A 17,711-nucleotide genomic window follows, 5' to 3' on the forward strand; every position below is an offset into this window, starting at 1 on the left:
TACGAAAGTACGTGAAAGAATATTAGTACCCTTTCATTGATTTTTTTGTTTTGTTTAGTGTACATGTGATAGCTGCAAAAAGAAAGTGGATTTAGATCCTTTTGATCTACCATCCGGCATTAATAAAACGATATACAATAAAATGAACGACATCGTTTGACAACAGCTTTAGCAAGTCCTATCAGGTGCAACACTAAAAATAACTGTTCAATACAACCTCTCCTTTTCTTATAACTTTGCCATCACAATCTTGAAGGATGGGCCACAGATAACACAAAATGCTCTGTCCCTCGGAATAAACTGGACGACGAGTAGGGCTCCGTGTTTCAACAGAATTAAAGGCTTGGTTCACCAAGTGACTTCTAGAACTGTAAACAGTAGTCGTGTAGTCGATCTTCAATGGCGGAACTTGAGTTAATGCACACCATGCAAATCGTGTGCAATATTCTATGTAGTCCTTCAAGTTACCTAACAGGGTGCTGTCGTATTCTACCACGAGATGTCTTTCGTTTCGCCATTTTGCTGCAAAGGTTCTTTTAACACCCTTTGGAAAGGAATACAAAAAGAAAAACAGTTAGTTTCGAGATGTTTCACCTTCTATGATCTCATCATCTTAACTGCCCGAAGCATTGCACATTTTGATGTTTATGGCTGGATCGACACGGCATGGTTGCCCTACTGAAGCAAGAGATCTTTAGGATCTTAACAGACGAGACAAATTTAATCGATAATTTTCTTTTCGATAGTAAAAACCATCTCGCGGGTGCATCAATTTATCGACTGCAAATTGCAAAATATGTAGTCGTCGACTACAAAAAGGGTTTTTTTTTTTATAATAATAACTTTCTGAAACGATGAGGACGATGGTGGTAAGAAGATGATGATAATGACGGCGACAATTGAATTATATTCCAACGTCTTCAAAAGAAAGCGTTAGCTAATCATGAGTTTTATCCGAACGTCAAAACACCTCACATTATGGAAACTGATTAATTTTTATTTCCAGGACGATACTCTTAAAGATACCTCTTCTACAGTAGTTTTTTTCGAAAAGCTTAGTTCAAAATCCTTGAGTCTTATTATCAAAAAAGGACCGTAAACACAAGTATGAAACAGCAGAAAAAAGATAAGACAAATACATGCTACAACTATTATTGAATGTATTTTTCACAATTTTCTTTTTTTTTAACACTATTTGCTCTCTTTATGATAAACAAATGGTAACTAACCCGGAATTCAGTATCGAGTTGGCAAAATCGTAAGATAAAGTTGCTCCTGAGGAGCTATGGCATGGGAATTCAGTATAATAATAAGAATAACGTCAACTTACTTGGACAAGCATATGTAAATCTTGAGTTTTCGCTTCTTCTTTTACAAGGATCAACAACTCAGTCAATACATCATGAGTCGCGTGGACGGTTTGGGGAGGATACCGCTTTGTCAGAAGCTATACGGAAAAGGAACAAGTTAATTATTAAGGAGTGACATTAGCTGAACAAACCTACTCTATAGCCTTTCTAGGCACATGTTCTGAAATGATCACTGACTGGCTGTAATCACCCTAGAATTAATTAAGTCTCCATATGGCTCATGGCAAAAAGGAATAAGCAAACCGGTAATTTTACCTTACTCTGGAACGTTGTATTGTCTAATCCAATCACTGGAGCTTCCACAGCTAAAGTTTTCAATACCGTGGACGAAAAGCTGACGAAGGAGTCTTTCATATTTGTAACGACTTCAAAAGCAGTCTGAAACGGCAAATATGAGATTTATTTTAATTAATTTCACTGGGTTTAGAGTATAGAGTTGGTCTTTACGGAAGAGTTTGACCTTCATTTGTCTTAATAGCGTTGATATCTTATGTTTTTTTTTTTTTAATTAGGCGCTGGTAGTAAAAAATTGTTCTTTTCGAATAATCTCTATATGAGTAAGTGGAATGGGGATAGCTTTATAATACGTTGGTTACAATCAGAATAATTGCGAGCGGTTTCGTGCTATTAAATTTTTGTTGTTGTTGTTTTTTAATTTTGTTGACCGACCTTTTACCGCATTGTGGGACAATTGACCGTCGACGCAATTTTCATGTCTACCCTTTGAAGGTGTAACAACTAAGGAAATGAATGACGACAAACAAACAATCAAACAAACTGCACCTCGAAAATAAAGCAGGCGAGTCTGCAACACTTCAAATAGTCTATCGTCGTAGACCTGTTTTTTCGGAAACGAGCCGCTCTTGTTGTCATAATATCAATTGCATCAACACGAGCACCATCTTTGAATTCAGTAACGTATTCACTCTCAAGCTGAGATTGCCTGTTGTGGCTCAGAGTGTTCTCTGTCCTTCTCTGGTCAGATCTCACTTTTCGTTCGGAGAAGGCAGCGTGTCTGTAACCAAACAAACAAACAAAACAAAACAACAACAAAAAACAAAGGAAAACAATAGATAATTTGCACTATGTCATGTTAAGGCATCTATGAGCACTTCATCACCAAGGAATCTTCGTGTTTCCTTTTCTTAACAAAGTTAAACGAAAACAACAACAACAACAAAGTTTCAGTTTAACCCTTAGAATGATAATTAATAGGAAGTAATTATTTAAATTTGGTATTATGGCGGATGATGGATGTGGAGATAAAGAGCAAATTGAGCATTAAAGCAATGTCGTGAACTGGTTGAACCAAGGGACTGCGTACCAGTTGTCCCCCACCACTGAGTACACCTTGTTTGGTGTTACTTCAAGCTCACAAGATACAAAAATAACACAAAATTTTAATTATGTACACCACCTTATTTTGGTCCACTTCATTTGCTCAAACAAGTTAAATAGTATGACCTTCACCATTCATGAGTTTATCAGTAAGTTACTTAGTTAAAAAAATCCTTGAAAATATGTTTTAATTAACTAATTAATTTAGTTATTTATTTACTCATTATTTATTCCTTTATTGTTTTTCTCTTTCTTTTGAAAAGTATTCCTCATACCCAAACATGTGCGATTTGTTCTAACCACAGTAGGTAAAATTCTTCCTAACACACTCATAGTGATTTTAATTATTGGCTATAAAGCCCCAAATAGATCAAACTGTGTCAGAATACACACATGTACTCTTCAAAAAGGCCATTAATTGAGGTGGGAATAAAGGAAACAACATTAATACTGATTATTTTACTCCAATGTCCTCTATGGGTGCCCCCAGATCGTTTAGTATCTTTCCATCCGTTTAAAGACAGGCTACAATATGCTTTCAATCTTCCAACTACCCCTGGTGCATTAGAGGAAAAATTACCAACCTTTCTTTAAAGTTGTTAAGCTCTTTACGTTTCTCTTCAAGGGCTTGTTTAAACCTTTCAAAGGGGGAAAAGGCAATGAACGATTACAGTGAATGATGAATCTATTTCCCGATGATTTCTTCATCTGTCATAATTGTTATTCTTTTACGAAGGACAACATAACTGTTTTAGCAGAGCTCCGGGCGCCGAAGGCCCGTGTACGGAGCACCTTAGGATAGGAAATAAGCTAACCTACCAATGCGAGAAATTTTGGTTAGGTAATGACATTACTTCCGTCCGTCCGTACTCCCACCCCTCCATGAAAGACAATGTGAAATCAGAGACTTAACTTAACCCTGTCCTCACCCGCGTTTTTTCGGTTAGGCGTTGCATGGCCATCTGGATTTTAGAAAAATTATTGGAAATTTTGAGGAAAGCTATTTTTTTCTTAGGCCCTTAGGCACTTAGCTTGGTTGCATAAATCATGTTAAGATTACGGGATGCTGTAAGTATAGTTGCAAAACAATAGGTTATCGTTTGAGAACAATCGTAAACATCCGTGCTAAAAAAACGTTCTATGCAACTAGTCCCAGATGTTTACAGTGCATCCTACCAAGGGTGGGGCGGGGGTACTCTAGTTACTTCTTTGTTTTCCCAGTGCAGGTTATTACTCATGCAGGACGCTTCTTCTTCTTGTTCTTCTTGTTTCTTTTTGTTCTTCTTGTTTCTTTTTGTTCTTCTTCTTCTTCTTCTTCTTCTTCTTCTTCTTCTTCTTCTTCTTCTTCTTCTTCTTCTTCTTCTTCTTCTTCTTCTTCTTCTTCTTCTTCTGCTTCTTCTTCTTTATTTGTATGTTTAATGTGACCCATATCAAATCTGACCTTGGTGATTTTATTTAATCAAGTTTCAGATTTACAATCAAATCAAATCAACCGTTTAATCTGAGGTAGGCTTAAAACAGAGTACCAGACCCCTTAAAAATAAGCCACCAAATATTACAATATTTGTTCGGATTAAAGTAATCAAAGTATAATGTATTCATTCTGAAATTTCCAGAAAATGAACCAAAATGAAAAGGACGTACACCAGGGATCGAAATACTACACAGTAAGGCCTTCAATCTCTTTGAGACGATAAACCGGATAACAACGTTCAATCTTACCTCTCTGATTTATTTAGGTTTTGGGAATTTCTTCCTTTTTGCTCGTGTAGCTGTCTCTCCGATTCTTCTAATTTCTTTTGTAATTCTTCTTTCTCGGCTGCTGTTTGAGTAGCAATCTCAACGCTGCCACAGAACGTTTTAGAATAATATTCACTAGTCATTTATTAATAAGCCATTATAATTAACTCATTTCTCTTTTCCGCGAATTATTGCCGTCAATGATATCGATAAGGGCCTTTTTTAACATTCCAATTGTTATATAATTAACTGAATAGGAATATGGGTTGAGATCTTGATGTCAACAATGTGCTCCTTGTTTGAATAAATAACAAAATTCGTGGTCGTTGTTCAATATTTCTGTATAGTACATGTATTGCGATGTAACAAGCGCCAATTTTATTATTATTTTTTTTTTTTTCACAAAATATCTACAAAGGTAATGAGAAAGATAACAGTAACTGGTAAAAGCTACTCAGAATAACTAAGGAGCTGATCTAGCTGAGTGACAAAAATGAATATTTGTACTTTAAAAAGGCTGTTGACAAGAAAGCGTTAAAATAAGAAAAAAATAACGGTTTATGGTAATTGGTAAATATTACTGAAAGGTAGGAATTTAATCGGTACTAGTTGAAAGCTATGGTTATTCGACCGCAGTGCTACTGTTGAAAAAACACATTTTTTTTTTATAAGTAAACTGACCCGATACTCAAGGCAACAAACCCTCACACTTCGGTTCATTTCAGCCGGGTTTTCACTAGGACATATGCATAAGCAGCATGAAAAAAAAAAAACAAAACAAAAAAAAAAAACAACAAAAAAAACAAAAACAAAACATAAGCACAAGCACAACAGGAACATGTTCACAAGTTCGTTATTCTTGTATTTATATCGCTTTATATGACATAAGCAGAAACACAAGAGAGTCAACCGTTTCGTCCCTCATCTCGCTTAACATCGAGGGAAGCTGGTATCGAGAATTCCGTCAGGAAATGGTTTCTTGCGCCTGCGTCTGTCCTTATGCTGGTGTAGCTAGTGTTCTCATTTGCCTATTTTATGCTTATATGCTTATGTCCTTGTGAAAACCATACTTACTTGTTCACATGTAGATCAAACATTCCGAAACCTTGCGAACGATATTTGTATACTGTTTATTTTTTACCATCATCAGACAAACAGTCATTACTTTTTCAACAACATGATGGGATGTTATATTCATTGATGCTACCCTTTTTGTTTTCTGTTTCTCTTCTTTCCAGAATATCATTCGAAAATCCGGCAATTTTGACATGAACATTTTAAACAACCATGCATTAAAATATCCAGTCATTATAAATACGTACTTGTAATAGATTCATTGCATATATCCCATTACAACTTCCTCTCATCACATTTACCTTTCCTTCAAGAGCTGTTGTAATTCATAGTTGTTCTTTTGCAAAACCTCTGTAGTGTTCTTCAGCTGCTGTTCGTGATGGTTTCGTTCTTGTAGGATCCTTTTAGATAAGGAGGTAAAACACAATTAACCACCGTTTGCTATTTACTTGTACCATTTTGAATCTCTTTGAAAAATATTTTCAGCATGTGGGAAGAGTTTAAGGGAAAAAATGCTCTTCCTGGCTTTAATTTACAACAACAACCGAACAACCAATTAAATCAATCAATCAATCAATCAATCGATCGATCAGAAATTCAATTTTCAATTTCACTTTATCAAAAGAAAGTTAAAATTACTAATAAAAATAAATAAAATAAAATAACTTTAATATAAAATAATCATTTAGGGCTTAATTATTGTCCTTCTAATCCATAAAACAAAAACGTCAAAGAAAAATATGTCGGGACTACTTCTCTTAATCATTCCTGGAATAATTAATAAATCATGCCTGGCGAAATTCTTTTTTCTTCTTTTTATAAACTTCATAACAAAGTCTTTGGTAAGGAGTGAGAATGCTGATTATATTATCATTATTTATTTACTGTGACAAAGTAAAGTACTTCTCTTCGTGTTTGCTTCTAAGCTCTCTTTCTTTAGTTTCCCAGTGTGATTTCCAGAACTTCTCAGCTCTCTTGCTGGTTGAATCGACGCTATAGAACGTAATTAAATTCAAGATGAAGCTGAATACGACAATTCAAGTTAAATATACGTTCAAATATATATATTTTTCTCACAGCTAGATAAAAGTTATTATCATGTGCCATTGGAGGAAATTAGGCGCGGTTGATTAGTATAGGTTGCTTTAAAGTCTTATTAAATCCTTTCATTTGGTTTGCTGAGTTTGTAATAGGTGGGTTCATACTAGCTTAGTAAGTAGACCTTAAGTAAACTTGAACCCTACTGTTCAGATGTGAACGGGTTTAATTTCAGCTCAAGTAGAGAATCAATTACTTCTGGAAGTTTAACTTAACATTTAGTATGGAGTCGCCCAAATTTATTCAAGTTTCACAGGCTTCATCACGAAGAGTGTGCATGAAACAGCATTTTGAAAATTGCCTCCTCTCCACGAAACTCAAATTCATATCACGTTGATCTCGTTAAAATGTTGTTGTTCAATCCAGGCAATTTTGTAAGTCTAAATTAGAAATGGGCAGAAACTGCACAGGCAGTACTAATGGCTAAATATTAAACAGGAGAAAGATACTCGCAGTTATACACGCATTATAAACAGAAATAGGCCTGAAGAAAAAAAAAATAAAAATAAAATAAAATTTGGACTTGAACCCATGACCTTTGCGATGCCAGTGCAGTGTTCTGCCAACTACGCTTTCAAGCCGACTGGGAACTGGTCACATATCCATTAGTTATTAACATTTAGTATTTAATGGCTATAAACTAATGAATAAGGCTTTGAGAGCTTGGATAACAGTGTATAACTAATAAGGTGTATTTTATCTTCGCGGATATGAGAGTTTTAGTTTAGTAGCAACACTTAAACAGCATCCAGATCGTCAGAATGCTTGAACAAAACTCCAAGTAGCGAGCTTTCTGCATGCAACAATCACACCGTGGCAACCACGAAGGCATTGTCTGAAGTGTCTTGTATGAATAGAAGCAGTTGATTATTTTCCCGTTAGTAACTTGGGTTTGGAAAAGAGTTTTGCTGGTTAAGATTGATCCACAGGCTCAAATAATAAAGAAGAGCAGCGTACATATTAGAATCACCTTAAATGCGACGTATTTGCTTCTCTCTTCAGTTTCCTTATTTCACTTTCAAGTCGAGTTAACTCGTCTGGAAGCCGCCTCAACAACTTCATAAACTCTCCGTTAGTAGAAAGTGATTCCGTTTGACTTGAGTCAAATGATTCTCGTCGACTTCCAGTCCGTGAGCTCGATGGCATGGAATTACGGCCAGCCATGTTAATGTTGATCTGCAAAATGTATCGATGTTCAAGCAAACGCTCTGACTACTATTCCCGGAATCCATGTACTTCCGCTTTGAAACTTTCACTTTCGAGGAAAACCGGAGAGCGTCACGCTCTTTGACTTTCGGCTTGAAAGTGAAATAATGACAAATTGATGGCACTTTACTTCAGTACACGAAACAAATTCCATCTCGTCCAAGAGAAAACATTTACTGTAGTCCATTCTCATTTTGCTTCTGTTTTGTTTTGACTTAGGAAAAAAATACATCTAGTTAGGTAAGCATGTCACACGTACATTACACGTTACACGTCATTAACGTCAGCTTATTCCGGGAAATTTCCGTTCAATATACAGCTTCATCGCATCGTTGTTTTTAAACCTGGAGGCCATTTTGAAAGGAAAACCTGGGGAACATGGCTTTTTCGGTACAAGGTAACAGTTTTAGGCATAATTATCTATGTATTAATATCGTCTTAGACTTTATGGATGGATCTTGAGTCGTCGAGGTTGAAGAAGCTGTAGGTTTTATCAATGCAACGACGGAATGACATTTGGCACAAGTACTCAACCGACCTTCTTTAAGCAAATGTTTCTGCGAGCGGAACTGTAAACACGTTTTGATATATGTTGGTCTTAAACTCCTATGCGTCTAATAGCTATTGTGCTTCATACTAACGCTAACTATTCTTATTCTGTTTTGCTGGTTGAGAACGCTTTTTTCGAGTCAGTACAGTCAGTAAAAAATACAGACAGTGTATTACGGACTACGGAATACGGAATACGGATTACGGACTGGGTATCAAACAGGGACTGAGGTATATAACGAGCACTACGGACTGGGTATAAAGCGCGGACTAAGGTATAAAACGAGGACTGGGCATAACATAGCGAGAACCGACACTGTCAGCATAAAATCTTGCTTTATCTCGACAAAAAACGCCTGGATTTTAATACGTAAGGTCGCTCCGAAGTGTCTCGGCCTCTTAGCAACTTTTCAATAATTACACCTTTTTTCAAACAATATTTTACCACTTACATCCTGCTTAACAGTGATTTATTAGCAAACGTTTTTATTAATTAATTTATTTTTTTTTTTAATTGTTTTTGGTTTGTTTGTTTGTTCGTTTTTAAAAAAATAAGTTTCATAAAAATAAAAGCAACTCGTTTTGGATGTTCCTTACGATATATGTCGGCCGCAATTTGTGCGCGAGCGGTACAGTTCGCTTATGTGCAGTCCATGGTATGGACTTCCAGGATTAGACTGTTCCAGTCGTAATTATCCTTATGGGCCTGCAAACGCCCGGAAACTGATTGTCTCGCCTGCGAGGATTATCCTCCCCCACGCCTCTCTAGCTATTTGGACCACCCAAGACGAGTTGAAGTCTTCATGTAACGGCAGATCTGTTTGAAGAAATGAGTGAAAGGTTAATTCCCCCCTCCCCCTCCTCCCCCGGGTGACTCGGGGTGAGGGTTGTCTCGGGTAGCCGATATTATTATTATTATTATTATTATTATTATTATTATTATTATTTGTTATTATTATTATTATTATTATTATTATTATTATGATTATTATGATTATTATTATTATTATTATTATTATTATTATTATTATTATTATTATTGCGTTCGACGAAGGAGAACGCAAGCCTAATTTCGTTTTTGCGTCCTGTGTCTTTCGAGTTGGTGTGCCTGTGTACGGCTATGCAGGATTTTTCGAGATTGCTGTAAGGACACCCAAATGGCCCCCCCGCTTGAGTTTTGCAGGGGCATGTGTCGGCCGGGAAACTGGTGCGAACTTATGACGACATCTGACCTCGTTTTCGCGCTAGAGCCATCTTTTTAGTCTCGTTTTCGTATAAGAGTCGCCCCCTCGTTTTCGCGCCATTGCTCAAATTTGCATACATCGGAAAAGTTTTACATTCAGTGTACGGGATCGCATTTCAACTGCAATGTTCATCAATTGGGTCATCAATGTTCACTGGATGGAAATATTTCTACAGAATCTTTTCCCTTTCCTCCAGAAATCTTTTTTGTGAAAGATTGCATTGAAGAAATTACACGTTTTGTGGCCACAGGCTGGAAGACAGACGCAGTTTGTTGGAGCAAAATTTGCATACATCGGGAAAGTTTTACATTCAGTGTACGGGATCACATTTCAACTGCAATGTTCATCAATATTCAGTGGATGGAAATATCTCTACAGAATCTTTTCCCTTTCTTCCAGAAATCTTTTTCGTGAAAGATTGCATTGAAGAAATTACACGTTTTGTGGCCGCGGTAAAATAATTTTCCGTGGGAAATAAATTCATCGAACACGACAGCGCTGCACGCCTGTTGTACATTTCGTCGTGTCAGAAATAGATTTCAACCGGTAGCCTGTGGAACTACGACAAGACCATGCTCATCAAAATCGTTGCTATATTTAGAAACCTTTTAATCTCCTCATTTGATGCAACAATACAGGTAAAGAGGGCTTTTCCCCCAGCCCTAGGTTCGCGAGGTTTTGCGAGTCACGTATTACGTTAGTATAAAAATCAAAATACAAAAATATCTGAAATATACACACATCAGAAACTGACATCAGGCCCCGGCGGTTGTTCAAAGAGCGGATTATTTTATCCAGCGGATAATTCGCTATCCAGCAAATAAAATCTATTGGTTGGAGAACATTTTATCCACTGGATAGAGTTATCCGCTCTTTGAATATAAACCTTGGCCCTGAGATGTCTTTCAAAACTGTATGCAAATTAGTTCGCTTCAGTTCGACATTTTTACGGCTTTATAGTCGCGTAAGTTTCGCGGCATTTTGGTAAAATACCTTTTGAGTAGAAGACCAAAATAGTACGCTGGCCTGTAAGTTTCGTTTTTCTCAAAGGTTATAAGCGTTGTACCGAAAATGATGTGCATCATTTTAAAGTTCGACGGTGTCGCGCAACAGGCGGACCGAAAATACTGTCTATTTCTTTTTTAAAAGTTCAACAACGTAGCCGCTAAAATTTTAAACTCAGCCTCGTTTATTGCAAATATTTCACCTTGGTAGTTACACATTACGTACAGATATAAAAGGACAAAAGAGCTACCTAAAAAAAGTCACGCAGCAGGCCGTACAATCCCACAACTTAGGGCTGTCGAACGCACTCTATAATCTTTGATTACTACTAGTAATACTATATACTCTGGAACTATGTTTGTAAGCTAGCACCTCCAACCAGGTTTTGCTCTCCTAATGCCTTTCAACTTTTTGTCCGCAAATTAATAATGAGCACTCATTTATCGAGGGTTTATGGACTCAATAACCCCTGCACGTGGATGCTAGTCCCAACGTGTCCATGCCACTCTTATTTTTATTTATTTATTGATTGTATTTATTTATTGATTGATTATATTTATTTATTTATTTATTTATTAGCGAATGCTTGAGTATTCATTTTGTTTTAATTTTAATAGGTCTTAATCCAGGGGTGGTGCCTCGCATGGGACGTTCGTCCCGTTCCACCTGCCCCTTTTGAGTCTTTTTTCGTTCTTTTTAATTTATATTATATACTGTAAGAGAAGGACCCAATGAAGCTGTTAAAAGAATAGGGCATCAGAGGGCACTTAGTTGATGAATAAGAAGTGGAACATTTAAACGTCTTTATCTAAAAGACTAAAGAAGATTCTCGCTCGACTTCCTGACGTGTGTGTTTATCACTTCCTCATATGCAGTTTGAGTTTGACGTCGCTATTAGAACTACATACAAACAGATCTGCATATTATGCTCACGCAGGAACCCAATATGCTATTACTAAGGATCTTTTTACACAGCATGTGGTAACCCGGGTATCCGGGTTATCCTCCAGCGGCGCTAAAACATAAGGTGCCATCACATGTTAAATTTCAATCCTGCCTACCCGTGCTATATTTGTCAGATTCATCGGAGCATGCCGCAACTGAGGTAAATAAGTCCTCCAAAATCGTAATTCTTCACTGTTAATCGAGGACATTTTGCCTCAAAACGAACTCTTTTAATGTCTAAATCGACGGAAAATCAGCGTTCTCCGTATATTACAGTTCTTGACACTTCGTAATTGAAACCTTCAGCGTAACCTTAGAAAGGCGTTTATCAGTTTATCAAATTATGTCAACGTTTAGTTTACGCTTAAGATATAGTCATACCTACCTGCTTCGACTAGCTTTAGCTATTTGCGGGTAGGTATATACCTAACTTGTAACTCTCTGTTCTTAATAAAGTGTTGTTGTTGTTGTTGTTGTAGATAAAACACGCGTTAAAACATACCACACATGACCCTGGATTGATCGTTTACCTGCAAAATGAACATTTTTTTAGCAATAATTATATATTTTTTATCTAACAGATTTCAGCGACGCTCTTCTTCATATCGAGAAGTCTTACCTTGCAACCGTTGCCGTCGACTTTGGAACAACTTACAGTGGCTTTGCGTTTTCATTCAACAAGGAAAATGGAGAAAATTCCTTGATTTTCATGAATAGAGACTGGGTTAATGAACAGGGGCATCGAACAAAGAAGACACCGACGTCCCTGTTGCTTAAACCGGACCTATCGTTCGACTCGTTTGGGTATAAAGCAGAAGAGAAGTATTGTAATCTAAAAAATGTGTATGAAGAAAAAGAGTATTGGTTTTTCCAGCATTTTAAGATGTGTTTACACAACGACGAGGTAAGTGTTCTTGAAACTGTTACTCTATTTCCAACAAAAACAAAAACAAACAAACAAACAAACAAAAAGCGCACACACACCCGAACAAGAAGCATGCATCCAAACAAACAACTACTTCACTCATGCTTTCAGGTTTGGATGAAGGTGGCAACTACATACACTAAAAAAAAGAGCAACAGCCTATAACATCAAGCCCCATAACCAAAAAGACGAAAACTATAGTTTGACCTAATAGGATTAAAGATCAGCGCTGGAACTATGCTGAACGTTGCTTCGGAACACGTGATACGTGATCGTATTTTCCGCTTTGATTTCCAAATGACGCACTGCGTACTGTGTGTGTGTTAAGCTGAACACATTAAAAAATAACATTTAAAGAAAAAAATAATAATTTTATGATTTTGTGTTAGGCCTTTGAAAGATGTAAGATTTTTTTTCTGGATTTCCAGGTACTTTAAATGACGCCTAACACCGCGGTTGGGTTGCAAATGTTTCCAAATTATGTTTTCCAAATTACTAAACTTACCATACTATGCAATTGCAAATTAACAGGGAGCAGGGATGGTGCAATGGTGAGAGCACTCGCCTCCCACCAATGTGGCCCGGGTTCGATTCCCGGACTCGGCGTCGTATGTGAGTTAAGTTAGTTGTTGGTTCTCGTCCTTGCTCCGAGATGTTTTTCTCCGGGTACTCCGGTTTTCCCCTCTCCTCAAACACCAGCATTTGCAAATTCTAATTCGATCTGGAATCTGAGGGCCACAGGTTTGTCAGTCGTATCAGACTGTTAACTGTCACCCTCGATAAACAAAGTTGATTCAGTTATCGAATTACGGAAATATAAAATATGTGGATTTAAGGCTTGCTTTTTGCGGTTTTAATTTATTTGTCCTTGGAAATGCTGTAGAGCCTGAACTTGGAGACCAAGATAATAGCAGCCAATGGAAGAAGCTTGAAAGCCATAACAGTGTTTGCCCACTCCATCCGGTTTCTTAAGGACGAAGCAGTGGAAATTATTCGACGGGAAACTGGAGATGAAGGTTATAAAGTGGAAGATATTCGATGGGTGTTAACGGTGCCTGCTATATGGACTCCAAAAGCAAAGCAGTTCATGAGAGAAGCCGCCTATGAGGTATGAAAATTAATTGTTTAACAATTAGTTTTGCTGCCATATAAATTTACCTGTTATAAACAGTTTTGAAGTGGGACATATTATCCTAAAGCCATCAAGTTTTTATTCATTTGTCTACAAAAATAATGTGGATTTGGCAGCCGTATTCAGTAAGATTATACACTACCCTGAAGATTTTTTTAGCTGTGTTGCAGGGCTTTTCTAGCCACTGAAGTAATTTTCAAATAACACACCTGCTGTTTTTGCACCTGGCAGGCTGGTATTGGCTCACGCGACAACCCGGAACAGTTGCTCATTGCGTTAGAACCTGAAGCCGCTGCAGTTTTCTGCACAGAGAGGAAGCTTAGCGACCCCGCATCAGATAAGAAAAGTGTCTCAGTAGAGGGCCAACTGTCTACACCTAATTGGCAGTACATGGTTGTTGACATTGGAGGTAAGTGCTTTCCAAAATGCAAGTATAGTCCAGGAACCGTTCAATGAAGAAGACTGAGGCTTTGTATATTAATCGGAAAACATTTCGTTACCACCTTTACTGCTTTGTTTTTAAGATATAGAGCTGATACTGTACAATTCTTCTTTTCTGGTAAAATTTTCCTAGTTAATGACAGCCGTCTGGCACAATGATTAATGAAAGGAAATTCCACCGCGCGCTATTAGGGAGCCGACTGAAGATTGCGATGTTGTAGGGGCTTGCCTGTGGTTGCTGCTGAAGGTGCAGGCAAAAGGGACTGGTTTTGAAGGGATAGATTTTGCCTTCTGTTGTCCGCACTGCCTCTTTTTATCCTAACACAGTTTGTCCCCCATTTGGCTGTCAAGGCAGAAATATGGTGGCAAGGCCATTATTAAATTATTTTGTTTTCTTACTGATACTAATTACAACGTTGCATGCTCACGTAACTGACTTCTTACAATTTTAGGTGGTACACTCGACGTGACAGTACATGAAAAACAGGATGACGGTAGCATCAAAGAAATCCACAAAGTAACAGGCGGGCCCTATGGCGGTATGAAGGTGAATTACCAGTTTAAAAGTCTTCTGGATCAGATTTTTGGTGATCAAAAGCTGTATGACTACCGCGCCCAGTTCCCATCTGACTGGCTTAAGTTGATGAGTGATTTTGAAGCAAAGAAGCGTGGAACCCGTGCCCTCGAGAAGAAACAAACAAGAATTCGCCTGCCGCTTAGCCTTGTTTCCTTTGTCAATGATTGTCGAAGTGCGGCACTGAAGCGGTATGGATCAGGTGAAGTTAGGATACTCAACGATGAGTATCTCTGTTTGAGCGCAAGAGTTATGGTAAAGCTCTTTGAGCCTGTCCTGGAAGCTATGAAAGATCATTTGGGAGTTCTTCTGAGTAACCCTCATCTTTCAAAAGTCAAAGTAATGCTCTTGGTCGGTGGATTCGCAGACTCTCCTCTGTTACAAGATGAAATCAAGAAGGAGTTCACAAGGTATGTTGTGTGAATATGCATCATTTTAAACGTTGGAATAACACCTGCCTGCAGGCGTGATAAAAAATAAATAACTCTCAACGTCATTTAGGTGTTGCTGGGGGCAGTCTAGCTTATAGCAAGGCGGTTTTGAGAAATGATTTAAACACTTCGTTACCCAATCACGTTGTGTAGTGCATCAGCGGAAGACAATCATGGATCTTAAATTTAAATTTGGGCGATCGTAAATGGAGAGCTTGAATTTTATTTAACTTTGGTGGCATAAAAATAAAGCATATGCCTCTTGGTTAGTCTTCTTTTGTTACTAACACGTCCCGGCAATTTGGTTCACAAAATGTCTAGTTCTCTCCAAACCTGAATTTCCAAACACGGCGAATTTTCGCAATTCGCGGAACGACAACGAATGCATTTTGTTAAAGAAGGCATTACTTACCAAATTTAATGATATGCCATCATGTGTTCGAAGACAAGCTTTGTTTAGTTTCCTAAGAAAAACTTAGGACCTTGATTTCTAGGGCCCTAATTAAATGAGCAGCAGCTTTCTGACGGTGTCGAGAGAACCCGGTAACCATCTGGAATAAGGGTAGTCGCCCACAGATTTAGAGAGTTCATTGATGGACTTCGTTCTCAAATCCGTCACTTGGAAGGCAATGACGTAGAACAATGACAGCAACAATAACAATAGCAGCAATAGCAGTGATAAGGATATTAATACTGAAAATTACATTGATAATATTCAGTAACGTCTAGTTAAGCATAATTTGAAAATCCTTATTTCCTTGGAGATGCCGTGTGATTGTACCAAGTGATGCTAGCATAGCCGTTATGCAGGGCGCTGTCATGTTTGGCAAGAAGCCCAACAAAATTACTGAGAGGGTTCTCACCAAGACCTATGGTGCCGATTGCTGCCGAGATTTTATTAAGGGCGTTCACCCTGAGAAAAACAAGTTCCTCGTTAATGGAAAAGAGATGTGCAGTGATGTCTTCAACTGCTTCATGAAGGAAAATGAAATTGTTAAACTTGGGCAGAGAATCAAAAGCATGTATCGACCATTACTCCCAAACGAGAGACAGATTACATATTCATTCTATGCTGCTGACGACCCTAATGCACTGCTGATCACAGAAAGTGGAGTGAAAAGGATCGGAAGAGTTGCGGTTCAGTCCCCCGATACATGGAAAGGTATGGACCGGCAAGTGGAGGTCAGTATGTACTTCGGAGGTACAGAGATTACTGCTACAGCGCGTGACATTTCCAGTGGAAACACGGCGCAGACCACGCTTGATTTTTTCCAGATTTAGTGACTCACAAAAACGTTTTCTGCAACAATGTGTTAGAAAGCAACTAAGTGCAATTGTGTGTATATGCTACTGTAATACAATGTGTTATACTTAAGAATTGTTATCAATAATAAAGAAAGAGCCAATAAGAAAGAAGAAAATAACGTGGCCAGCCAATCAGAACTGGAAGCCATTCAACTGTTCGCGCCGTTTTCTTGCTTGTTTGACTGGAAGCGATGCCATCTGCAGATAGATTGTTTTGAGCTACAAAATCGATGGAACACCTAACGAAAAAGCAAATGCTCAGTCGTCTGAGCTAGATGAAAAGGACTTTAATACAGAAACTCGTGGACGATGGTGGAAATAATGCCTGTAGTAGCTCCACGGCCGGAGGCGAGGTGAATGTAACTTGTCTTCTTTGAGCGAAACCAGCTCAGTTAAGCAATTGCACAATTAATTTTAACAGTCGTAAGGGACTATTTCTTCGCTGTTTACAAAATTCTGTTATTTTCCTTTTGAAAACTTAGAAGCAAAGATTCTTTTGACAAATTTTTCGGTGTTCTGCCAAAGTTTTAAGTTTTTGTGACAGCGAAAGCTTTTGTACAATAAAATAAACGCCGACGCGATTCCGGCAGCGTTCACAGAAGATATCGCGATCGCTTACTGTACTGTCTTTGATTCCTTTTGTGAATGCCCTCTGAAATTATTATTTTATTATTATTTTAGCCCTCGCCTGCGGCTCGGGCTAAAATGAGCCTGAGTCGGGCCAAAAACATATTTACGCCCGCGAACATCAACTCTATTGTTATAATGAACTATTGGACTCTTGGACTAACTTTTTGGATAACTTTTTGGCCCAAGTATGTTCGACTGTTGATACTCAAAGTGGGGAGCAGAGTTCAGAAAACAATGGGTCATTGGCCTTGGCCACTGGGCTCTTGAGCAACGTTCAAAATGGAGTGAGCCTGCATCGATAGCGCTAAAAAGAATACAATGTGAATGTAAAAATTGGAAGAAAAGACGGCGACTTGTTTTCGAGCGACCGAGTTTAAAGATACTATTCTTACTTGCGAGGGTGAACTATGCTTTGAAAGGCAGGAAACTGTTTCACTAACAAGAACTTACACATATCATCTGGTGAAAGATAATAAGTCGTTTATACTGTCGCTGTACTATTGTGAGTGGTGAGAAAATTCATTTAGCGAGATAAATAACCAAGGTAACGACAATAGAAAAAGAAACTTGTATTATGGTTTTCCAACAACACCAGACTACAAGTAGACTCAACGTACCAGCAAAAAAATATAAACAGGTGTGTGTTTTAATTCATTTCGTTTTTATTGGTAATTATATTCTCCCTTTTCAATGTTAGCTAGTCC

At 37.9% G+C, this 17,711-nt stretch overlaps 2 protein-coding genes across 2 annotated transcripts; one reads left to right on the plus strand and one right to left on the minus strand.

Annotated features, from left to right (window-relative positions):
* Positions 1-26: 26 nt before the first annotated feature.
* On the minus strand, positions 27-7,876 carry LOC146462737 (uncharacterized). Its single transcript, XM_085085516.1, has 9 exons — positions 7,591-7,876; positions 6,426-6,515; positions 5,825-5,923; positions 4,431-4,553; positions 3,293-3,346; positions 2,154-2,385; positions 1,626-1,748; positions 1,331-1,447; positions 27-544 (listed from the first exon to the last, which is right to left on the minus strand). Exons 1-9 carry the CDS (start codon positions 7,782-7,784, stop codon positions 194-196), a joined length of 1,383 nt encoding a protein of 460 aa, XP_084941642.1. The 5' UTR covers positions 7,785-7,876; the 3' UTR covers positions 27-193.
* A 52-nt stretch (positions 7,877-7,928) lies between these two features.
* On the plus strand, positions 7,929-17,661 carry LOC146462738 (heat shock 70 kDa protein 12A-like). The gene is made up of 8 exons (XM_085085519.1): positions 7,929-8,066; positions 8,146-8,223; positions 12,151-12,473; positions 13,378-13,602; positions 13,858-14,035; positions 14,520-15,051; positions 15,175-15,177; positions 15,837-17,661. Exons 2-8 carry the CDS (start codon positions 8,205-8,207, stop codon positions 16,351-16,353), a joined length of 1,797 nt encoding a protein of 598 aa, XP_084941645.1. The 5' UTR covers positions 7,929-8,066; positions 8,146-8,204; the 3' UTR covers positions 16,354-17,661.
* Positions 17,662-17,711: the final 50 nt, after the last annotated feature.

The sequence above is a fragment of the Pavona decussata genome, unplaced genomic scaffold, assembly GCF_977016875.1.
Source record: "Pavona decussata unplaced genomic scaffold, jaPavDecu1.1 SCAFFOLD_186, whole genome shotgun sequence".
In the NCBI taxonomy this organism is placed as follows: Eukaryota; Metazoa; Cnidaria; class Anthozoa; order Scleractinia; family Agariciidae; genus Pavona; species Pavona decussata.